This window comes from Sipha flava, unplaced genomic scaffold (assembly GCF_003268045.1).
Source record: "Sipha flava isolate LNK unplaced genomic scaffold, YSA_version1 73_pilon_pilon, whole genome shotgun sequence".
NCBI classification, from domain to species: Eukaryota; Metazoa; Arthropoda; class Insecta; order Hemiptera; family Aphididae; genus Sipha; species Sipha flava.
Window position 1 is genome coordinate 4,248,923 of NW_020273613.1, and position 27,655 is coordinate 4,276,577.

General features: G+C 28.4%; 1 protein-coding gene across 1 annotated transcript; it reads left to right on the plus strand.

The window, feature by feature from the left end:
- The first annotated feature begins 14,394 nt into the window (after nucleotides 1-14,394).
- Nucleotides 14,395-23,220, plus strand: LOC112692470 (tektin-2-like). Its single transcript, XM_025567144.1, has 6 exons — nucleotides 14,395-14,534; nucleotides 14,601-14,817; nucleotides 14,933-15,144; nucleotides 21,119-21,341; nucleotides 21,421-21,644; nucleotides 23,076-23,220. The coding sequence occupies exons 1-6, from the start codon at nucleotides 14,395-14,397 to the stop codon at nucleotides 23,218-23,220; spliced, it is 1,161 nt and encodes a 386-aa protein (XP_025422929.1).
- Nucleotides 23,221-27,655: the final 4,435 nt, after the last annotated feature.

Genomic DNA, 27,655 nt, shown 5'->3' on the forward strand with positions numbered 1-27,655 from the left:
TCATTCCACATTGTTTCGGAAGCGGTGCGTTTCGCAACAAAAAGTAATCACACAATTTATGACGCGTTGTTTTCTTATCCGTGGTGTTCCATGATCATTTTTCTTTTACGTTAAGCAACGGCGACGTCCATCGATTACTGTTTTATATAGGCACGCTATAGTTACACAAACTAAAACTTTTTCTTTCCTTCCAGCCAATCGAATACAATTTTATTTTATTCCGCTGTATACGTATTATAAATATTACATATTATATATATATAATTGCGAATAGCAATTTCCGAACGTGACAGTTTCAAATATGTATTAACTATAATGACTATTAACAATGTTGGTGTTCGATTAAAAGGTTTATTTTGTTTTATTCTTTTTGCAAAACTATATAAATTCATTGCCGTACTACGTTTAGTTATTCATTGTTTCTGAAACAGTACTTGTACAAGTGGTCCATGGCTCATAACTAGTTGTTCAAAAAAAGGTCTTTGTAAACGTGATTTGTGCTTGTAACTTACCAATAGAAAAACAGAATACTGAAAAGTCAATCTTCATCATGTAATTTAGATTTTATTATATTATTTAGGTTTTTCTATTTTGTGATAAAGATATACATTTGTAAAATAGTACTAAAACCGTAGAAATGGAAAGGTTATATCGAAAATACTTTGAAGCAAACAACAGTTGGCGAAATAGCTAGGTTGTAAGTAGTATCGTTGGTGTGGGGTGCCGGTTCACACGCACTGCCCAGGCGCCTAAGTGGCGACAGTTTGCGCCAATTTTGGACAAAATGGGTCCATAAACAATATCCATAGATTTGGGATTTTGACATCGGTCATTTTAGGTATAACGAAACAAGATGATCGACAATAGTAAAACACAATTGCTTCGCAAAGTAATAAGAGAGATACAAGAATACTCAGCCACCGGTCGAGTAACGGTACAATAAGTTAGAATTACCAACCATGGTTAACTTGGAATAAAGATGATAGTTAAGGTATTCGTATTAACAGGTTTTAGGGTTTTTTTTTTCACATCAAACCCCGGTCATTTTTCAATCTACGTGGGTTCGTTGTCGAATGCTAAATGTCACATTTTTCTATCAGTTTGAATTGTTCGACTTTCGCGAATCATCGACTGAAGTCTACACCGCAATGAAAAATTGTCGAAAATGACAAAAAGGAATTAACCTCACGTCGTTATTATCATACCATAGAAAAGCGAAATTTGGTCTTGTTTATCACGTGCATCCATGCCATGTTAACGATTATTATTATTTTTTATTTTTTTCATTCGTAAACATGAAAGCCTATGTGCATGTGCAAACGCGCACTCGAGAAAAGTAATCCTATAGAATTAGCTTTTCACATTTTAATTTCTCTGAAAAACAATAGTTTAGCTGCGCCTATAACGATCAACGTCGTGTGCATTTAACGTTATAACACGCCACGCAGCCCGTCTGACGCGTGTGTGACTCAGCTATCGGTTACCTGCCTACGTAGGTCATGGTCGCCGTTACGGTGAACAGGATTCAGATTATCTCGCGTTGATAAAAACTGGCCTGACTTCGTGGCCAACGAAGGCGGCTGAAATTCTCACATCGTACTTCATCTCATCGAAAACCTCGTGTTGTGCGCATCACAAAAACAATATCGTGGATAGAGATACATAGAGAGAGATAGAGATAGAAATATATAGAAAAAATAACAGAGAGCAAAAAGTAAAGAGAGAGATAGAGAGAGAGAGAGAGAGAGTGAAAGACACTCTGCACGCTCATGTTTTCTACGCGTTTCATGTATTGCATCATAAAGTATTTTAGTGTACACACTATTACAACATTATAGTGTTCATCGCAGTAAAATATTTTAAAATTGTTATCGTTTTGTTGCGACTCGCATACAGAGTGGTCCACATACCTAAATTCTATTTTTTGCCATACTTATAACAATAATTCGTCGGTCAATAGGCTATTTGCCATAATCGAAATACAATATGCTTTTTAGAAGTGCCAAAAAGTAATTTTATTAATATTTTATTTCCAAAATTGTATAACTCTTTTAGTTATATATATATTCCTTCGGCTTGTATTTAATCCTACTTAATGATAAGCTCTGAGTAATATACAATTTCATAAATATGCATATTTTATAATTTTAAAGTACGTACCTTAGGTTTATTTTTTTGCGTTAACCATGTATATTTGACATATTAGTTCACATGCCCGTATTTTTGTAGTATTTAACAGAAAATAAAAAAGGTCACAAGTGCCATCAAAATATTATAACATATTGTATGATACATTTCGAATCGAAATCATATATTAGTATTGGAAAGCGGGGTTTTGATATGAGAGGCAAAACCGTATGTAAGGTTTTCAGAACATTGAGCCAAGATAAAAAAAAAAAAAGATTATTGTTTATTTCTCCATAACCGTATGTTTATTGTTATCAATAAATATTAACCTCATTTTGATCAGTACCTGCTCAAATTCTCAAAATATATGTATAATCAATATTTTTTTTTATATATATTATCATTAAACATTTTTATATATAATTTTGTCTAATGTAAAAAAGAACTGCGTCACATTACGATAAAGTAAATACAGACTAGTAGTATAATTTAGAGGAATATTACTTATACTTTTTAATAAATTTCTACTTATTTGAAGCCACCTGCAGTGGGGCAAAACCGTTAGAGAAAAAATCGTATTTCATACGGAATTTCCCCAGCGTTTTATACGGAGCTATATAATTATATGTTATAATTTACTTGATAACTTTTTATTCAATATGGTTCGTACCTATGTGTGCAAAACAAATCGTCAATCGTAGAATGAGAGTTCAATGTTATTAGCTAATAAATATTTTATTATTAAGATATTATTTAAAAAGTTTGTTATGTAGTTTTTTATACGCAGTAAAAAATTAGCCTACAAAATGTTAATAATATAGCATAAGCAAAGCGTTATTTTATTATATTTATTATTATTTTACTACGAGTATCAGGGACTGCAACCGGAACCAAAAGAACCGATTCCAGTACCGGTTCTTGAAAAAAGCTTAGGAACTGGAACCTTTTTTGGAACCTATATTCTTTATTTTGTAGAACCAGAATCGGAACCAGAACCCATTTAAAAAAATTAAAAATATTTTTAGTTCTTTTCGGTTCTTCAGAGTACTTCGATTTTATAAAATTACAGCAGATATTACTAAACCGTTTATCTAATATTTTAACAATAAACATGAACTTTTTGTTTTTATCTTTATTAGGAAAAATATAAAAATTTGATAAATATATTTCTTGTAATTTTTGTATTTTATACATACGAGCGTACGTATACTAAACGAACGTAAAAACACAGCGGGTTCTGACAAATGGCGAAAATACGCAGTGTGCCGACTGCCGAGGCCTTAATAATAATAATAATAGCCCCAATAATACAAGATTCATACAAGAGTCAGATAACAACCTGTGGTATAATGTAGACTATGGTTTATCAATTTCCCATTTTATTGGAAAAAATATTTTATTTTTAGCACAACAGCAACCGACAGCACGCGATAAGATACCCCTCCACGTCCCACTACTACACATCACCATTATCTCTATGCAGTATGCACTATGACTATCAGGTTTGTTTGTATATATTTGGTAACTGGTGTAGTAACTGCAGGAAGAATTGAAGAAAGTCTATAATACTTTTAATAATAAATACATCTATTATTTTTGAAAACTGGGTCGTCTATCAACTTCAATAGTTCATAAACATTTTAGCTATAGTAAAATAAAAAACCAATCAACATGTAAAACGTAAAACATGTTTATGCACAATAAAAGAAAGTGGAAAAAATTTTTTTAAAATTTTATTTTTTTATTATTTAAATAATACATTTTTGGACACTTTAAGTTTTGTTAATGGATTATGCTAAAAAAAAAAAAAATGAAAAGACTTAAATAATTTAATAATGAGTAAGTAATAGCACATTAATGGTTACAATTAAATTTCTAATAAAACAACCATTGTATGTAAAGTCAATTACAATTTTAAACTGACAAAATTATTGTTTTAAATTAATTTTTAATTTTCTCAACTTGAATTTTTTTTTATGTAATTTAAATATCTAAGAATTGGAACCGAAATTTTATATTTAAGAACCGGAACCAGAACTGATAAAAACATCAAGGTTTTAGTCCCTGGCGACTATATTTTAATAAAAAATGTAATACCGATTTCTTTTATTTTAGATCATAAAATAATCATATGGTTTCTTTTCTTCTATGAAGCAAAATCGTATTTTTAAGTATTTTCAAAATTTATTTTATTTTTTTAAATAATATTGAAGCTAACAGTATTTTTAATATAGTTACATAATCTATTTTAAAATTCTTAAATTGTTGCAAGTTTTAAAATCCTTAGAAGTTAGTATTGCGGTTCTGCCCCTTCCCATATAATATATTAATAGGTAGTAATCTTGATACAACACTTTGGATAACAGAACTATTATTGTTTAGAATAAATCAAATTAACATAAAAATCATCACTGCTCGGCGCTTACCACATTTCCTGTTATTATTACCATTCATTCTGTTCACGTAACAAGTAGGCTGTGCGTACTTATTTATATTACTTACTTGATTTATATTCGTACACGACTTATTTTTTAGATCTTAAAATAGTTTCGACAGCCTTGTATCTTTATATCTGTATGAAATACAAGTAACAAATATTTTAACTATGAATAAAACGGTTTAAAATGTTTTAGTTCTATATTTTGTTTTTGTTTTAACTATTTTACTTCACCTTAACACAGCAAAACCAGGAATTTTTATACTTCACGTAGTTTTTTTTTTTAGAAATTATGAGTCGGCATAAATTCAATTTCAGTCGGCAATACTTGATCTCACACCTTCCCGACAAACTTGTATAACGCCGGTTCTAGGTTCAGGTCTCAGGCCTTGCGCTTTTTGCTGAAATGTAGGACTATGCGTTTGAAAAAAGTAGTAAAATTGGTTTGAAAAATCGTTTTATTTCCGTAGCATTTAAATTGTACATATTATCTAATTATTAATTAAATAAAAAATAATGTCGAAATAACGAAGTAGTCGGTTCAATGTACATATACTGAAATATACAATAAAAACCTTATCGTAATCGCAACTAATGTATTATGCTAAAATTATTTTATGATAACAATAATTATTTACCAATTGATATAGCAGTGACTTCCTTTATAATATAATATTCAATATCAGTTCCAAGTAAGGTAAACAAAAAATTAGTATTCAATGGTAACCCAATACCTGAACAGCAATTTGTGACGGCGCTACTTTGGAATCACTGTGAAATAATCACTGCTACTATTATTTTACGTCATCACGCTTATGTTGATCAATTCACAGGATGCACCTGTCCGCGTTCTTTGCAGAAGTTACAGAGTCACATTTGCCGATGGTTTCGAGTACCAATCGTGATACGCTGTACATATAAAAATAATAATAATGATACGTAATAGATTTCAAGAATATTTTTCAACTAACAGTTTTTTGAGTCAAGACTAAAAAAAATATATCTGTAAACTATGTTTCAAGCTCGTGATACGAGACGCTCGGTTGTAATAAAAATAAATCGAACGTTTACGTTTCAAAATAGGGCATTATAGTCTTACAGTACATCGACGAGTTTAGTGCCGTAAGAGGATAAACTGTATTTGGTTCATTTTTTTTCTTATCATCAAACATTCTGCTACGGTGTGCGATAACTCTCGATAGGCCAAATGAACCGTTTACAAAATCGTAATTCATGTTTTGTCATGTGCGTTAGTTGCGCGGTCGGTCTCACAAGCTAGTGAGCAGTAGGTTACAAACTACTATACTTAACGAAGTTTGAACTATATTCTATTATATCGGCAGTGAACCACACGCATTACGTCTTCGTACAGCAGACACGGAACTGAGGACGCGTTGTTCAGCGTGCGACGGGAATTCCGAGTCGCTATCGATTCGGACGTATAACTGACCGATTTGTCTCGCAGACCAACCAGATATTGGCATGCCGTATTATTGTCCGAAACGGTAAACGCGTGATGGGTGCTAAAAGCGGTACACGTGTGAAGCGCTCGACTCCAAGTCCAGCTCGATATCAATTGAAACGTTTGACGAAGAGAGCATAGAGACGATACGTTTTCGTGGATGCGAGATGTAACTTGGACTTAAACCACACACTGTACGTGTGCACTAAAATAGTTACACTTTGTACGAGTTTTCAACAATTCTGGAGCGATAACTGAGTGGTTTTTTTTTTTTTTTTTTTTTATGAAACGAATCCTAGTTTTAGATTCCGAACGGATATAGAAAAGCTATTGGATTTCTCATCATGTAATTTTTTTTCCCCAAGTTTATGTTGTATATATATTATATGTATATGTCCTTATATTTAATTGCATTTCGCTGTCGACATACACTGAAGTCCGCACATACAAATCATGGTGTACCAATATATAGCACACGCTATGCGGTGGAAAGGCTTTTCAATTCTCTTACAACGCACATAGCATGATATCGGGGTAACACAGAATTTTTTTTTTTCATTTGATTGAAATCTATGTAATAATTAGACTCCGGATTTTGAAGGCATTTGCTTTTTTTTTTTCTATTGCACTAAAACGAAGCTATTTTAACTGTAAATTCGATTTATACTACCCAGAATCAAATGCACGAAATTTAATTTTGCTTATTTTTAATTTTTTTTTTTTGTACATTTTTTGCTTTTTATTAGCATTTTGAGTTATTCTTTCAAAATGTATTTTAAATAAACGCATTTGAAATGTAAATATTTATTTTTATATAGCAAAATATGTTCCAAAGATATGGCCCAATCTATTTTATCTCGTTATATCTAATTTAATTTAGTGATTTATATTGATATAACTTAGATAATAATATTGCATGTTATATAAATAGGTACCTATTCATTTATTTCTTGACAACCTGTCGTGTGTCGTTTTGTCATTTACCGTATGATATAGTATAATAGATTAATTTATTTTAAAACCACAATTACATGAAAATATTATCTTGCCTTAGATATTATCTACTCAGAATTTCAATTTAGTTTTCGTTTTAACATAGTGTAGTTTGTTATTCTTACCTATTGTCATTAAAAAAAAAAAAAAAAAAAATGTTATGAATTATTTATTCTATCGAAAAGTATTATTTATTAATCGTCTTCGCAATTTTGTAAAGAATTTGATGAAGACATTTTTGCAATAAATAATATTTTTTAAAAAACTCATTTTTACACTTTTTTTACGCTATTTTTGAATATTTGAGTTTTTTGCTTTTTTAAGTGATTTTTTTTTTTAGTTTTATTGCTTCAAAGTCGTACTTCAATAATAATAAACGAATGTAGAGGGTATAAGATAAAATGAGCTTACGTTATCATCTATTATCATCGGTCCTTCATATAATGTAATTAGACACAATCGTAACACCGCGTATTCTATAAAAGAAAATTGCATACCAACTGACAAGTATAGAAGTTTTGGGTACCAGTATTTTAGAAATTTGCATACTTATGACGATTTACTGAGAGATCAAATTCATCAGTTTTCATTTATTTCGGCGGACTTGATGTAAAATCATTATACGATTGATGAAATATCATTATATTTTAATATTGAGGAAAAGAAGTTTTTTAACAATAATTTCTCGGACAATTTTTGGATTTTTTCTAAAATAGCATTTTTTATATTATTAATTAGGTATTTTATAATTTATAATTTCACAAAAAGAAAAACCATATATTCTATTAATATTTACATAAAACATTTTTTTTCTGAATATATCTTTGACGGTAAAATACGATTTAGAAGGTAATTTTTGGTAACACAATTGAGAACGCTCCAGTTTTTTTTCCAACGTTGTCAAATGTAGTCGATTGATAATATGAGCACAATAGTATGATGATATTTATCGGACTTTTATCGGATTAGCTGGATGTTAAAAGTAACTTAGATACCAGATACGAGAGAATGACAGTTAAGTTTTGCAGTTGTCACACAAACTATTCGTCAATATAATATACTACATAGCATATTTATTAAAATGAAAAAGAACGAAATTAAAATTTTAAGTAGCGAACCAGGTAAAGACCTAATATTATTAGAAAGTAATAAATTTTATAAATTCTACATATTTTACAATTTTTTTAAACATATATACCAGGGCTTGCATTTGAAAAAAAAAAATTGTTTTACGTTATTTACAATCAAAACGTTATACAAATTGAGTTTATCGTTATTCAAAATTTAAACGTTATTCAATTTTTGTATTTATTGTTATTCAGAATTAAAACGTTATACAATTTTTGCGTTTTATTTAAAATTCAAAAGCATTTAGATACCTGTTTTGAAATTACACAAGCCCCAATTTAAAAGTGACTATGACCTTTTTTTGGGGACATGATTTCTCTATTTTGAGTTTTAAGTAGGTATTGTATAATTTTATTTATTTAATTAAATGGGTAAGATAACCCAATTACATATTATTTACAAAATATAGGGTACAGTGATACAAATTAAATTACAATAAATAGGTAGTTCGTAAAGAAATGGAAACAAAATAAATGATAAAACCGTATGATAATAATTAATCTTAAGACTAATAAATAATAATGTATTATTAAATTTAATAAATTGTCTAGGCTCTAAGGACTTTATAATAAAATAATAAATATAAAAAAAAAATCATGATTATTATTTTGAAATTTTGAATTTCAACTATGAATTAACTAATATATAGAAAACGTATGCACGTTAAAACTATAAGTATATTAGTATAAAATATAAATATTAAACATTTGACAACAATTAGACAGACACTGACGAGTGACGACTAAACAAATTTGAGCAAATTGAACACCGAACACAATAATTGAATAACTTGAATGGTATAAATTTCAGTTTTGGAGACGACGATCGTTGACGCTTATCTGCCTAGTCGTCTTCGAGGCTTTTACTTTTTACTTTTGGATACATGTTGTTCACTTTATTTTTTAATATATACCTATATAATATTATATCTTATTTGAATTTGCTTTAAATTTGATTTATAAGTTTATTATTATTATTAACTTTATTTTATTTTTTTCCTCAATAATAATTTTATTATATACATAAAAAATAAATAAATTGTTGTGCACGTGTCATAAATGTTGAGTTTATTAATCTCAGATATATTGACATTAATTTATATACATAATATATAATCATGTTGAGTATAAAAAATCGTTGTCGATGTAAAGCGTTCGAAAAATGATTAATAAACTGAGCTATAATATGAAATACTTGAACGATCTTATTGGGGGTGGGAATATAAAACTTAATAATATTATGGCGTAAAGCTTGTTTTGTTCATGACGCGAATCTTCTTCGATAAAACTGTCCAGATCAAAGACCAGTGTGATGACGAACACGCGACTACATATGCGATGGTACGGTTTCTATGGAAAAACAAACGCGTTCACCCAAACCCGCGATCATAATCAAAAAAAAAAAAAAAACCGAACTTCAACTCGTCGATCGTATTGTTATTTGATTTGCTGCGTGAATACTGCTGCAGCAATACACGGTGGTATGTGATAAATAACAAACGGAGTTCCGTCTAAATGAGCTAGAAATCCTTAGCATTCATTAAAAAAGCACGAGGATCGATGATAAATAAAAAAAATGCGTAAACATGGGTTGAATTGTTGAAAAAAAAAAATGAGATAAAAGTGCAAGTTGTAACGACTAATAATAATACATATAATAATTACTTATTGTTACAAGAAATTCACTTAAAATAAAAAAACATTCTAATCATTTATGGATATAAAATTACATATATAGATTGAACATTTATTTTGGTTTGTTTTCTCAATACCTTTATAGTGATAATTTATTATTCATGCAATGCACTATAACTATACTTGTCGCTCAATAAGAACAAGCTGGTTTTCACCCAGGTATGTCCTGCTCAGGAAAAATACTTAACCTTACCCAACTTATTGAGGACGGTTTTGAGAGAAAACAAATAACCGGCGTGGCTTTCATTGACCTCTCGGCAGCCTATGACACGGTCAACCACGGCTTAATGTTATCGATAAAGTATATAAACTTACACAGGATTTTAAGTTAACGCAAATTATTAAGTCTCTGATGAGTAACAGACGATTCTTTGTCACTCTGGCAGGGAAACACAGCAGATGGAGAAACTCGGAAAACAGACTACCGCAAGGTAGTGTTCTCGCCCCAACACTTTTAACATATATACAAATGACCAATATATATCAAATGACGATAAAATTAAACACTTTATACATGCAGACGATGCAGCAATAGCTGTGCAAGATAGCAATTTTGAGACAATTGAAGAAAAGCTCACCAACGTCTTGGAATACACGAGCAAATATTATACAAGTAACCACCTCAAACCAAACCCAAATAAGACACTTCTTTGCGCATTTCATCTGAGAAATAGGGAAGCCAATCGCAAATTGGAAATCACATGGGAAGGTGAGGCATTACTATACTGCGATACATCAGTATATTTAGGAGTTACTCTTGACAGAACTTAAACGAACAAATATCACTGCGAAAAGACAAGTAAAAAAATAAATACACGCAACGGTCTACTCCGAAAACTGATAGGATCAAAATGGGGAGCACAACCCTACCCCCTACGGATATTTGCAATGTTCCTCTGTTTTTCAGTCGGGGAATACGCATGTTATGGGAAAGATCAACTCATGCAAAAAAAATAGATACCGCTCTAAATGATGCATGTCGTATTGTAACAGGATGCATCAAAAACACACCTATTGAAAAAGTAATCTTATTGGCTTAGCTCCACCATCAATAAGACGACTAATTTCCTCTAACTTGGAAAGACAAAAACAGGCAAACGACCCGTGACATCCTATGTATGGACAGACAACTACAATCTCTCGTCTAAAGTCAAGGAAAAGCTATATGATACCTAAATGATCAGCAGACATTTTGCCACAGTGGAAAAACTCAGACGATGGCACATTTATTGATATGCCTGTTGGCACCAGGACCTTGTACGCAAGAAGACCTAACCACTGCCAACCAGAAATAAATGGACGTGGCCAAGTACTGGGCAAATGAAAACATCTAGTCGAAACACTTACTATACCAAATTTCATTTTATTTTATTTTATTGTATATTATCTACCTATGTATGTTTTAAATTGTAAACCGTGATATATATTTATAAACTAGTCTAAATTACTAAATTATAGTTACCAGTATGGCACTTGACACGAAAAAAAAAAAAAAAATTTGAACAACTTTTTTAAAAAAATAATTTAATAGGAAATCAAGTTCTATTTAAAGTTTAAATACAAATCAGAAATGTTGAACAAACGTACGGATATTAATTTTAATCTCTGAAATAATATATCAACGCTAAATTAATAAATATCTGTAAGAAGTTCACTTTATTCCGTGGAAATAAAAATTTGGGTATTTCAATAATAATTTTAATAATAAATCTTGCATTGTTTATATCTATATATATATATAAATTAGGGTGCCAGTTACTGATCCGAAGAGAAAATTTTTTGCTAAATTTGCGGGCCGCAATTTTATTACAATATACCTAAAATTAATGTCTGTAAATTTTGAACTTGATCGAACTTAATTAACAGGTGGCGACTTAAGCTCAATGTTTTATAGGAAAAAGTAAAATGTTGGTTTTTGGTGTATAATTGCTTTAATTTTAAAAATGAAAAAATTTATATTTTATATTTCCGACACACTATACAATTACATGTTTTAATTATTATAACACAATAAATTAACTTATTTAAAAGACAACATATTTATAAAGGTTTTTTAAGATCTTTCGAAGTAGCAGATTTTAGATATTTCTTACGATAATCTTGAACAGTCTAAAAATATAAAAATATTTGTTAATATATTATTCTATATTATACAAAGTTAATATTTATCATTTACTTTTAATAGAAATTTCTTTTGGTCTTTATCTTTTGTAATTTTATGATTGAACTCTTCCATTAATTTTATACTCCGTTCTGCAGGATCATTTACTACTTTAAGATCACTTACTATTTTTTTCCTTTCTATGAATTCGGATAAATTAGTCCATGTATTTGGATGTGATTTTAAAAATGCAGTTGAAATACCAAATCGTTCTAAAAAATGTTTAGATTTATGGTTCACGAGTTTTAATAAAATATTATTATCGTCATTTTCTAAAAGACAAATTAATTCTTCTTTATTCAAAATTAATTTTTTCTCTGTTATTTCTTCTTCGTAGTCCTCTTCTTCATCAATTGCTATCATTTTTTAGGCCATTTTCATTTTTGTGTCTTCATTTATTCTGTTATCAAACTGTGCTAGCGTGATACATTCTTCGTTTAAATAATACAAATGTCTAAGAAACTTTTGAATAACAGAATTTGAAATAATTTCATTAATTGTACGATATTCGTAGCAGGCTCTTAAAAACATGATATCATTTAATGGAACTTCAATGGCATTTGACGCAGAATACCAGAAGCGTGCATAGCACTTAATTAAAAACAAATTAAAATGAGAAATAGAATTAATCTCATTATTTGTTAACTTAAACTCTTGTCGAAATAAATACATTTTGAGACAATAGATGCCTTTGGTCATTCACCTTGCATGATGGTATGCACCTGGTTTTTTAAACTTAATTCCTCCAGGAGGTACTTCTCCCAAAAAAATAATTAATAAATTCAATAATTCTTTATAGTCGTCTTGGATTAAATATGTCAAAAGTTTAAGTTTTGCATATTCCACAATGTCAATGTAGTTATTTCCTAATGCATTTTTAATATCTATGTAAGAGATTCCAGTAACAAATTTATTTAAGTTTATAGTATCCCATTTTTTCTTAAATAGTTTGAATAAAGGAATTTCTGGACCTGTCAAAGGTGAGATTTTACATTTTTTAGAAATGTCAGCTAGAATTATCTCAAATATATGATGTCTACAACCAAAATAAATAATATCTCTATTTAGTTTATTTTATAGTAATGTACAGGCACCATTATATCTACCAGTGTTCGACGTGGTTGTATCAAAAACAAATGCTTGAGTTTTATCTAGTAAGCTCCAACTTTCTAAAGTATCGAAAACTGCAGATGAAATTTCAAGCCTTGCCTCCGCCAACACTTCCGGTACTCCCAATAATTGTTGAAAATTCGTACCTTTAGCGATGACTGCTAATCTATCGACACATTTTCTAGATATATTTTCCATTATTTTAGTGTCCCAGTGAACAACGACTGACTTTACATTTAAATTAGTGAAGGCTTAATTGTTGGTCATATGATTTCCGATAGACAGCTTTAGCATTAATAGCACTAATAAAAACTATAATAATAGTTATATTATAACTTAAATACTTATTATCGCTTAACTTTCGGCTTAATTCGCCACGTGTTAAATTTGTTCAATTAAGCTTTAACTACAGATTTTTATTTAAAAGATATATAAAAACCAAATTAGGGGGCGCACTCATAAAAAATTAAATTTAAGAAAATAAGTGGCACCCTAATATATATATATATTAATATACATAAAACCCCAACGTGGTAACGGCTACTATCTTGTAGATATTTTAAATTTTGAGGAGAATATTTAATTTATAGGAATGATAGATTTAGAACTGATTTTGACATTCATTGAGCCAGATATAGATTAAACTCAAGGCAGCCACTAGTCACATAAATATTTAATATAGATTCACTTATTTTTAGTTGCTTTATTTTATCTAAATTACTGATTAAATAAAATGGAAAACATTTAGATCTCGTAACAGTAAAATTGATGTTTTATTTAAATTTTGATTAATTAATGGTTAAAATCTATATGAATAAAAATACTTTTTGTTTATTAGTTATATAAACAAATATATAAATTTTGTTTATATTAAAGGGTTTTAGTGGACAAACGGTAGCTGATGCGATTATTTGAAATGTTTTATAAAATAATTTATACGACGAAACAATTAGAGTACACTTTATGCTGGCCAAATTATTTTTTTTTTTAAACAGAACTACAGTCATTACTATGGGAACAATAATTTAATACTAATACTTAGTGTTTAATATAACGAATATCTCACTAAATTTTAAACAAAATTTTAACAGTTTTAATTAATTAATTTTAAATCAAATAACTTATCTAAATTTCTAGCAATCTAATTTTCATACAACCACTGTCAATAAAATATTTTTTCCATTCAGAAACACTCGAAGAAACTACAAAGGAATACACGATGTCTATAGTTACGTTCACGAAGCCTATATCATTCGTATCGGAGTCCGACTGGCATAACAGAATGTCCGAAATAAAAGCATCATGTGACGAAATCAGGGATAAAACATTGAAATTAAAAAACGATTCGCACTGCTTAAGGGACGAAACAGACATCAATACCTATTGGAATACACGTTATACACGTGAGGCTTTTGAGGACAGGTGTGCACGGCAATGTCTACTGAACTTCAAGCTTTCAAAGTGCATATAATATTAGACGCTTTTCAGGTCTGCGGAAATAACATTATGGAAAAACGTGATTCAATTGCTCTACGATGATTTAGAAAGAGAAGTGCAGTACATGCAAGACGATAAATCAAAAACCGAAGATGTTCTTAAATTTTTGAATTTGAATTTTAAAATAACAAATCATTGCAAAAGTATACGCGATGAGCGAGAGAGTGCAGATTTTTGTCATGATAATGCATCCGTCGAACTAGATGTCGTATGTATCAAATACGCATATTTTTACATATTATATACCTATATATATATATATATATATATATATAGTAATGCAATAAATACATTTTGAAAACTAATGCACGATGTTTTTTTAGGAACATAAAAATTTAGAAAAACTGAAAACATTATTGACGGAAACATGCCAAGCTGCATGGGAACAGCTAAATAAACTACAAGAGTTAAAAATGAACGTAGCTCATGACTTGGAAAATAAAGTTAATGCAATCTGTATAAATACTAAATTGTTGGAGCTGACAAAAAACTCTGAATATTTACATCTTAAAGATCCGTCTAGGGTTGCGAAACAGTAAGTATGAAGTGATTTGGAGATTTCACACTTCTTGTGAGTAGTTGTATTTCGCTTTCACAATATTAATACATATATTATGGTCATGATATGAGAAATTATTCCCTCTCTATTTTAACTAAGGCTTTGCATCCGAATATTTTTTTCGGGTTTCGGGTTTCGGGTGTTCAAACATCACAATACAACATTTAAACAAACGTTTGGGTGTTAATAACCGTTATTATTCGGGTTAATATTGGTATTAACATTAATACGGGTGTATTAATTAGAAGTCAAGGAAAAATATTATTTTTCATTGGTGGAGGGTGGTGGGGAAACTGAGCCATCCCCACACTAATGAAATATTTATATTTTTTGTTTCCCGCCAATGTAATGAAATATCAATTTCTTGTACAACTGTGAAACAGTTTTTTTTTAGATCAAACTATCATTATGTTAATTTCAAGCAATGGTGTAACTACAATTTATTTACAAGGAAGAAGGTGTTATTTTACATGTGTATGAAGCTTATAAATTATAATATCTATTAAAATTAAAAATACAAACACTATGTTCTACTTCTAGTTAGTACGGGCATATAGCATTTGACAAAAAACTAACTATTTTGTATTCTGCGTTTGTGTTTGTGGCATAGGTGGAAATCGGGGGAGACTTGAAAGGACTAAGTCCCCCAGAAATATTAAGTACAGGTCTTAGCCCCCCTAGCCCTAGAAATTGCTATGTGACTAAAGTACAATCATTAGTATAATTGTAAAATGCATTTTTAATTAAAAAAAAATATTCTGTGATAAAAATTAAATCAAATTCGTAAGATTTTACAAAGTTTTTGTCATGACTTGGAACGATCAATGTAATATTAATAATATGTAATAATACCCATATAGGTTGTTTAATTTAATTACGTAATAATTTCTGTTTAGAATACCTACTCCAAAAATGTTTAAGATAAGGCACCTAATTGTTTTTTTTGTTTAAATTGTTGATTAAAAATATCAAATTGTCAAATTTCGTAAATTGCCTTGTTGAAATAAATAATTGCGTACAGTGGTATCTATAGATTTAATAAGCAAATAATGCTTAACCCCCTTCACAAATTTCACCAAATTTCCGCTTATGGTTTGTGATGCGTGCACACACTAAAAACGCATTAGCTAGGACATAGTGTAATACAAAAATAATAATAATTTATATTTATGAATGTTACGATAAAATTATTACACCAACATAAATTGACAATTCACGCCATAGGCATGTGTAGTACACGCAAGGCTGTAACTGGGGGGTCCAAGGGTCTGGACGCCCCCCCCCCCCCCCGAAATTTTCAAAACTAGAAAACTAGAAACATTTTAGTGATGAATATAGTTTATATAATATAATTTAATATAAATATAATTATATTATAATAATATAATATAGTTTATTAACTATAAATTGTATTAAATAATAATGTTATACCCCCCCTCCAAACATTTTTTCCAGTTACGGCCTTGAGTAGACGTCATATACTGAACAAATATGAATAACGCGAACAACAATTTAGGTTATCATACGCGAGACATCAATTCTATTTTAAACTTACAGTATTGCATTAAATAACGACTCGGTGATTTGTAGAAAATCTATTATCTATTAAATTATAATAATACGAAGTATCCATTTGGGATGATTTTTAAAATAGTATCCAAGTCATTTACATTTGAACATTCAACATACCATACCATTCATGCACACCTGTCAATATGATAATTTCTATTGTCTTTATTTAGATACATTTAGATTAATTAACAATTTTTTTATTATTTGTGAAATTATTCCTGTGAATAATAATTTTAATATTAAATAGCTAATGACAAAATTGAAATAACCATAAAAAATACAAAGAAAGTGATGTGTCACATAAAGATTGTAAAATAAAAAATTATTTGGGCTCCGGGTTAAAACCAATATTTTATTCGGGTTTTGGTTAATTCGGGTGTTTTAAAAAAAAAATCATTCGGGTTATATGGGTTTTGGGTGTTTGATTTTTTAAGGGTTTTTAGGGGTGTTACGGGTTCGGGTTAATTTGAGTGCAAAGTCCTGATTTTAACGTTATTCAATATTAATTTAGAACTCATAATGTGTCCATGGTGTTCGTCCGTTGGTTAACGCAGTAAATAGTTAGGATTGTTCATGTTTGATATTAAACTACAGTATAAGCTGTTTATTAGGAATACTTTTGGAACAACGCGAAATGTGTCAATTAACCGATTGTTTTATTAAGCGATTGGTTTTATTTAAAATGTAAAATTCGAAAAAATTATTTACTGTGAAAAAAAAAGTGTATATGGTAAATAAAATATGTGATTCTTGTTGTCTGTTCTTTTGTGCCGAATAATTTAATGATCATGGTTTCGTAAGAATAATTTTGCCCAAAGCCTTATTCGTCCACACGGTGCTGAACTGCTCTTCTGAGCAGGAGCGTAATTTCAACTCTTGAAAGGGTGGGGAAACTGATTAAATTTACCAATTTAATAATATTTAAAACATTATGGTTACTTATATATTTAAATATTCAATATATATGTACGATAGACTACCAATAAAATATATTTTTGGAACAAAACATGTAAGGATTAGTAATGAATCATGATGTCATGATGATAAAAAAAGAACATGAAGCGTTTCAATTTACCCAATTAAATAATAACATTTAAGATAGTAAAACATTAATTATTTACCTATCCTATAGGCTATAAGTTACCTATCAATAGTTTTAATGGAATAATAATATAAATCTAATTAAATAAATACTTATAATTTTATTATTTGTATATTTATTACTAAAAAGATAAAATTGTATCTCAAATATAATGTACCGTAGTTTGGGGTAAATAGGATCGATTTTAACGTTTTTTTTTATAGATTATGAGCTTAATTTTTATGGTGTCGATATCATGAAAAATGTTTTATAAAGATCACATATATAGAAATATATAATATATGATACCAAAAATAAATTTTATAAGGTTCGAGTAGTAACGATTGTCATAAACCAGGGAGGAGCCAGTGTTTCCCAAATTTTAATAAACCGTGAACGTGTATTTAAAAGAGAATATTATTTGATTTCTGAGCACAAAATAGTAAATAAAAATTTACTATTTACTGATTTTAGCATTTGATCATCGGATAAAGAATTGCCGACTTTTTAAAATTTCTTAGAGTGGGGCATTTGCCATAGTCTCCCCCCCTCTAAAATAACATCCCTGCTTCTGAGAACACTTAGAACTTCTAAAATGACTTTACTTCATGGGGATGCTTCGATTTTTTCTCCTTAATTGTCAGTGATAGCATGATGTTCAATTGTTTGATGATTTACAACCGCACTACAAATTTCTTCTGTTGGAACCTCTACAACATCGTGGTGTAAGTCCACATCGATCCAATCTTCGTACACTTACTCCGAGAGTTTGAATGGTTTCGATCGTAACGACATAAGATAAAGTACATTATAATTATAAAACATTGGTTATAGCTAAATAATCGGACATTTTCGTCGAACTTGATCTTTTTTGTTTCAAATAGTCGATGAGTTGTTTTAATAATCCGATCGATTTACAATGTTTTAATATAGGGCCGATCCACCCCAAGACATTTTATTTCCATAACGCGATTATACAAATTATCCGTGTTTCTAATAAGCAGCTTCTATTGTACATCCATACTAGCTAAATAAACATAATTACCAACACGAGCTCAATATAATCTATAGCAGGAGTGGTCAACATTCATAGGTTCACGAGCCATACGGATAATTATAATAATTCCAAGAGCCAAGTACATGATAATTACAGATACATTTTTAATAATTTGATAACATTTTATAAATTTAAACCCATAAAATTAAAATCCAAAATAATATTAATATGATAAGTAAATTTTAATTCTATAAATAAAGCGCAAGTCACATCCAACAATGACAAGAGCCACATGTGGCTCGCGAGCCGCAAATTGGCCATCCCTAATCTATAGTATAGACCAGTGGTTTTCAAACTATGCACCATGGTTTACGGTTCATAATAAATAGTTTAAAATGAGTAGAATTTTTTTTCCTTATTATTTTCGTAAAAACTTAATAGCAAATAATGTAATATTTTCTATTGTATATTCGGACATTCTCATTTTAACCTTATAATATTTTTATGTAATAATTATAATCATAACAATAATTTTTATTTATTTATTTTTAAGTTTAAAAATGCATTAATTTATAGTTAAATTAAATTTTAAAAAAATTAATAAAATTGGGTATCTATGAGTATTTGTTTTTGTTCTGTCTTTCATGTTATTCACGGCAGTGGGCACCGTTGCTAAATTGGGTCCAAAAAAAATGCATCACGGAAAAAAAAGTTTGGGAACCGCTGCTACAGACCATAGAAATAATTTAAATTTAAATAATAATAAAAAAAATCCATAAATGGATATTAAAGAAATTATAAGACACAACTCACCAAATAATATTGTTACTAGTGTTGTATAAAATATCAAAATAAAATACATGCTAAATTTGCTAAAATTTTAAACAATAATACAAATAATGTAAAAATCGCTTTAAGACTTGCAATAATTTAATCAAACATATAAACATTAAAAGTGAATACTTTACAAACGATTATTTTGAAAATGCTGATACATAAACATAAATGTAATTATAATATATTTTATATACATAAAATAAATTTTAATTTTAAAATAAGATATAAATAAGACATTTTTTAAATAAAATTAAGAAAGATTGCCCTAATTGAAAACTCGGTAAACATGTTTTAGATTACAACTATAATATACGTTTTGATATTTACATAAACTTAGAAATATTAAATACTCAAAATAACATTTACTTTAATTCAGTTCTGGAGGAGTTAAACAAGTACAATGAAATAAAGATAATGCATAATATTAATACGGGCAAGTCCGTTTTCGAACAAAACCGTACCTTTCCCTTTTTGGCGAGTTAACTTTTCGACCAAATTTAAAATAGGTCGATTCACTTTTTGACCAAATTTAAAATAGACAGATTCCCTTTTCGATCTAAACAAAAATTTATATAACAAAAATAATAAAATAATGATATAAAATGTTTGATTATAATGAAAACTACTATAATATATTAATGATGATTCAGGGTTTTACTCGTGTAGCATGGTCTTAGGTTTACATACAGAGCATAATCCCATTTGCATTAGTATCAAGATTTGTAAATTGTAAAAAAATTTTCATTACGGTGAAAGATCAAAATTAGATACAAAATATCGTTCTCTTTTATAATAATATTTTAATAATTATTGACAATAATTGTACATCATTGTTTTAAATTTATTATATACATTTTTATTTAGGTCGAAAAGGGAATCGGCCTATTTTAAGTTTGGTCGAAAAGTGAATCGGTCGAAAAAGGAAGTATACGTTTTTGGTCGAAAACAGCCATACTCTTTAAAATCAATTTAAATGCATAAACTGATTTTTTTTAAAAAAAAAAAAACCTTATGTATATGAATAAATACTAGAAAATAATAAAAATAACCAAAATATTTATATTTCTTTAAATATATTTATCTTATAAGTACTAATTATAAATAATCTCTACTATTAAATTTAATTATCTCTATGTAACCAATTTTTCTCAATGTTAATACACTTCTTTTATTTTTTCATATTACGTTACCATTTTATTTACCTAGTTAATTTTATGATATATCTTTAATTCAAAACTCATCATATATCATAATTATAATAATACTTCAGTTCAAGTATTTATTTATTCATTAATTTAATTCAATATATAAATGATTTCTTTATATATTAATAATAATGAATAATATATATGTAAATATTTATTTAAAATACCAATTTTTCAACAAACAAAATATTACCTAGTAAAAGAACATTTAACTTTTTAAAATAAACGTTTTGAAATTATATAATTACTAATACATAGGTCTATCACATATGAAAAATGGCTACAGTGGTGTAAACATCTTAAACGATGTATTAAAGATGAATTGGTTCTTTCGAAAAAGATGCGGGAGTCCATGTTTCTGCCACGAAATAAAACTAAATACGATCTGCGTAGTCAAAACGATAAAATAAATAGTGCTCTAAGAAAACGTATATATGAAACGAAAAGGATTCAAAATGAATTAGAATGGCTCCAATATAATGTGAGAAATTTAATTTGAATACCCATTTGTTAGTGTTAATTTATTTGTCTAACATAAATATGCAATGGATGTTTAATAGTTGTTGACGGATAAAGAAAGACTTCTGAAAGAAATCAAAAGATTAGAGGATACTGTATCAGTACAATTGAACTCTAAAAAGTTGGCCGAAACACTTAGCGATGAGAGAACGTATATACGTGGTGCTGAATTGTGCACGGATATAACTGAAAATTCTTTGAAAAAAGAACGATTTCAACTCGACAGCAATATTAAGAATTTAACGTGCAAGCTAGATCAAACTAGGTATGATTAGCATGTGGTATTTGAAGGTCTGAGGATCAAGAACTGCCATATTATAACTTTTAAATATTAATATTTTGGGGTGGTAACAAATGTTTATAAATATGCAATTATATAATTCGGTGACGCTTTTTTTCTTTTTTTGTCCTCATTTTTTTTTAAACTATAACATGATACTCTGTGGTTGATTTTGGAAAAATGGTCTTCAACGTTCAAAAATATGAGAGAATTAGTACCTCAAAAAATTATTTTTTCTTTTAACTAATTATAATTATAATTGAATTTAAAAAAAAAATTGACTTTTGTTTTTAATTTCGATATTTTTTGTTTTATCCAAAATATTTAATTGTATACTGATACCTACCTGATACCTACCTGACCTATATAACCAACCTAACCTTGCTAAGAGAAAATATCATTAATTCGAAAAAAAAATAAAAATGAAATAATACTCTCTTATGAACAACATAATAGTTTTACATGATTTCCTTAAGTAAAAATTCCGTAACTATGGTTATTTATCTAGATATAGGTCCTTGTAAGAAAATAATATTGCTGTAATTAAAATTAAATATTATTGATACTTAGCAAATATGCCGTAAACACAACTTGCTAAGAAAGATTGCCGTATGTCTTATATCATATACGGCTGTTTTACTAAGCACTTTACTTATAATCTATATTTACGGCATTGTTGCTTAGAAAACATGTCGAAATAATGCCGTGTACAATAATTTTATTTTTGGTTACTGATAAATGATAATGTTTGGAATTTCACTGTTGTACACTATAACTCCTCACACACATTTTTGGTTTACTTCATATTTTGTTATTTATTGTTTTAGTAATCAGTACTTTTTCGTATGTTAGGTAAAAAAGCCGTAACTGGAATTACGGCATTTTTGCTTAGTAAACAATTCTAAATAATTTATATCAACAAATTGATATGTTATTTTTGATAGCGTTCTTAGTATAGATATCAAAACCAGAATATTTCGATGAAATAAAATTTGAAAATAAAATTGAATAGTTCCACTGTATTCATCAGTTATTTTACTAATAGAAATGATGTATTTTATTTTGTAAAGTATTATATTTATGAAAATAAAACAACCAATAATTACAAAACATTAAAATGAATTATACTCAAAATGGCATGTAGGAAACTTAAGGTATTTTTTTCTTAATAGGGCAGTATAGTAGTTCACTATTTATTTGTTCTTTTGCGATACAACTTATACATTTTGTCTTATAAACGTACATACTAAAAGTCGCCAAGGAGAAAAAAGCAAAATGTTGAAAATTGCGAATTTTTCGAGATAAAAATATTTATCTTTTTTATTATGTGACTAAGGGGGATGTTGATGTAGCTAATTTGGTAGCATCCAGCAGCTTTACAACAGTTCTAACTAATTTTTTTTTTTGTTTTCACAGACGTACATTTAACGATCTCTTAGAACAAATTAGTGCAATAACAGTGGAATTAGAACATAAAAAATCATACATTAAAAGTCGATCAGAAATGTCTCGAGTACAGAAAACAACTAGACAAAAGGAGTTAAACTCGAAAGAGTCTTAGAATTCATGATATTTAAAATATAGTTTATAACCACGTGTGTGAAGTTGGACCTCCCATAATATCATATTAATACCTAATGTGCACTAAAAATCAGCATTTAATTTGCAACTATTTGCAACAATGGTTTCATAATTTGCAACTCAATACGTTTCTCGCAAAAATGATTTTTTTGGCAAGAAAAATTATTGTTCCTAGATGTGGTACAAGCAATTTTAAATGTTTAAAGAGTTCAAATAAACTAAGTATATAATAAATGATCAACTCAATCACATAATTTTTCTAATTTCTTAATTAGGTATTAAGCTCTAAATTCTTAAAATGGAAACTACCAAAAGTGTTGAAATAAAGATGTTTAATATCGAGTTTAACTTTAAAAAGAAGTTTTTTTAATAAAAACATAGTTATTTTGAACTTCTTAAACATCTGCAAGTGCCGTTACCGTTGGTTTCAATATTTTAACTGAGTGGTTAAATCCTAGTAGTAGCTTACTCATTTACTTAAGATATAAAAAGGTATTTACTAACCATACTAGTACACCGATATCTGTTAATGTTTCAATATTTTCGATAGATTTCTCCTCGATAATTTAGAAAATAATACTTAATTTGAAATTAAAAAAAAAAAAAAAATGATGAGTTTAAGTTTGCAGTTTATTATAAGCATATTTTATTTGAACTCTAAACATTTAAAAATGCTTGTACCACACAAGGTATAATAATCACTCTCGCCAAAAAAATAATTTTTACGAGAAACGTATTGAGTTACAAATCATAGTACCGTTGTTGAAAATAGTTGCAAATTAGTCGCTTATTTTTAATGCACGTGTAGTATTAATATGATAACATGGTGGTGATGTGGGGGCAATAACTTCACACTCGTATGTAATCAACATATTTGCATAAGTGTTGATAACAATATCTACAAGTCAAGGAGACCGAAGGTCCGTTTATGAAACATGTATGGGTATTTTCAATACTATTTTAAAATTACTTTTTATGTACATTTCCAATTTGCATATTATATTTGTTTCGCTTAATCTCTAGTCTGGAGATAAACAGTCTGTGGCAGTGGTAACCAATATTGTTGGTGCTGCATTGATTAAAAAATTTTTTAAATTTAAACGTCTACTTTCTATGCTCACGATAGTATCTTCAACATCCTTAATTCGTGGGTGCTTTCATAAATCATATAATATTATTATATTACGTATCGCATTAATTTAAAATTATAAGTGCTTTAAGTGACAGACTATTCTAAAATTATACTTATACTAAATTATACCTAGTCTATTAAATCGTCATTTGAAACACTGCGTTTTGACTCGTGTTATATTTATCAAAATGTACAAATGCGTTTCTAATAACTGTTAATTTTTATTTATAATAATAATAGAATATATATAATAATAATAATAATATAATAATATAATTATCAATTCATGTCTTAAAATTTAAGGTATTGTTTATAATACTAAAAATCACTTATTTTAGAAAAATTTAAACGTCCCACAAAAAATATTTTATATACATCACTGAATATGTATATATGTATAGCTACATAATATGCTAAAAGATCGACCGTAAACTTATCGGTCACAAATATGTAATTATGTTCTTTGTTTCTTAATTTATTTTTATAATTAGTTATAATATGGGCGTCTTTGTTGAGTAAAATAAAATCTTGATACGAAAACGGACTTCAACCATGTAAAATTCACGAGGCGTGCTCATTGTTATATTTTATAAACTGCGACGTAGTTTCCATATCTACAAGTATATTCTAATATTGTTATTTCACTCAAACAATCGAACCGAATGATTTCATTACATACGGAAATACACTTCACACGATTCACATTGTTTCGAAACGATATCGTATTTTACGAAGTATTCAAATTTAAATAATAATTAATTTTTTTGTGATCTTGAAAATATAAACTGATAATGGATGATCCAATTATCAGTAATCGATCACGTGCGTATGCTCGTTTTATTTTTTCAATTCCGATTTTATATTACCGTAGTATTCGCTTGAAATGTATCGCTTTATAGTGGTATAATATTATATGATAATATGTATGAATCGCGCTACATCAAATCAAAGCTCCGAATGTGGGTTACCGAAAGTCAGGCTAATTGATCGTTTTCACCGCACCATATTATAGCATACAGGCGGCCGTGGGATTATCGATGTTCATTTTGCGAACATTGATCCTCTGTGTTTTATCTGTGTGTAGGTGAATTGCGTTGCCGCTTCAATGGTGATTCGTGCATTCGATTTTCCACAAAAATATAATATCACAAGCCAGAAGGACGTTTACCCTGCAGTGCTCGAATTGGAATAATAAAAAGCAGGAAGTTTACTTCCACAACAACAACAAAATAATTTTAGAGGCACGTCAAAATTTGTTTTTGTTTTCATGCCTAATGGCTTGTTATATTGTAAAAATAGTGTTTAAAGATAAATTGCTTAGTCCATTTTGAGTTCTGGTACACTTAGGTAAAAAATAAAATTCAACAACCATAAAATTATTAATTTGATAATCTTCACTGATTCTACGTAGAATTTAATGTTCTAGCCTGGTTGTTGAACTGCACACACAATTTATAATTTAAACTTATAATCTGTTAGATTGTGATTGTGACTGAGTAATTAAATATAAGTTATATCTTAATTTAGTGTTATTGTTTATTGTTTTTATTTTTATTGGCGAAGGTGGGAGAGTTAGTAAGATATTTGCTCCTGGATGACTTATCTAAATGCGGCACTGCCCAAACTCTCAAAGTTGTGCCACTGCTTGTAGCTAATACCGTCCACAAAATACTATAAACGCACGACGTAAACAGAACACAACGCGCGTTTACTGTTGCATATAATTACAATGTGAATAGAAATAAAAAGACGGCTCGATTATTGAAAGCGTGACACCATCATAATATAGAACCTCAATTTTCTCTCGATGATATTTATTTCCCCAATGCATATATTATACAAAGGTTCGTCCCTGGGTCTAAGTTATTCGTATTATATATCGTAGTAGAACAAAACCACCTCAGCGAATTTTATCGGTCCGAAAAGTAATTACGCATTCTAAACGGTGTACAAGTTTTTGAGAAGAAACAATGTTAAAAAAAAAAAATAAATTTCCTGTAAAAATAACGTATGTAAATTACGGTAAAATATCTACGTAAAACACGGAACAATTATTTTTGTAAATAATCGTAATAAAATACTTTTTCAATTAATACGGTAACAATGTATAATAAATATAATAAATATAATACAATAATTCTAATAGTTATTCTATTTATACCGAGGTATCATGGGCAAAAGATTTTTTCGCCAAAGTTGAGTATCATTGAGTTATAAATTTATAATTGATTTTAATTAAACTCATTAACTTAATTATTTAATTTTGAGTTTCTATCAATATAATTATACTAGCTTGAGTAAATTGTGTTTAAATCAATGTAAAGTCATAGAATTAAATTCAAATTTTAATAATTTAAATGTATTTATTTTTTTTTTTTTAAATATGTTTTATTTTATTAAAATGTAGTCGATTTTTCTTTAATCTCCAATAGTATTTTGATTAATTAATGTTGAGCATTAACTTTTTAAAGTAAAAGTTAATTTATTGGATATAGTATATAAAAATACTGTATAAAGTACAGTAGTTTTGTTTTGAGTCGCTAAAAAAGAATATTTGTGTTTCCAAACAGAAAAACAATAATCTGTTTTAGTAAGGCTGAATGAGTAAATGTTTTTTTTTACCCCAGCTAATTTGCATTTATAAGAAAAATTTAAAATCAAATACAATTTTTAGTTTATTTAGTTATATTATATAAGTATATAGCAAGGGCGTACTTATGGGGAGGGCCGAGGGCCCCCCTGAAATGAAAAACACCATTGTTAAAGATTGTTATTTTTAACATGGTTATGTCTTAATACTGAGGATTTCCGAAAATTTGTCGTGATACTGAGAATATTGCTTATGCGGTCATTTAAAATGTTATATTTATAAAGTATGTTTATTCTTTTAAGAAAATATGAAGTGAATTTTGAATGACTGTAATGAAAAAATGTTTATTATAGTGTAGTTTTTATACTTTTAAAAATTATATATCATTAAAAAAATTAAATTTCTTATTTCTCTGATGGTGTAAAGACATTCGCAAAGTCTTATAGTGTTGAATTAATTTTTATTGTAATAGTGTGTTTCCTCCTTCCCTTTCTCCCAAATATATAATCGGCCTCTTCCGAAATTAAAACCTATATACGCCTTTTGTAGATAGTATATGTTATATTATAAGTTAATAAATAATTTTCAACGTATTAAAATTGTTAACTGTTTGTAAACATAACTTTTAACTCAACCAAGTCGGTCAAATTTTTCTTAATAATACATATCAACTTAACTTAGCAGTATTCCAAA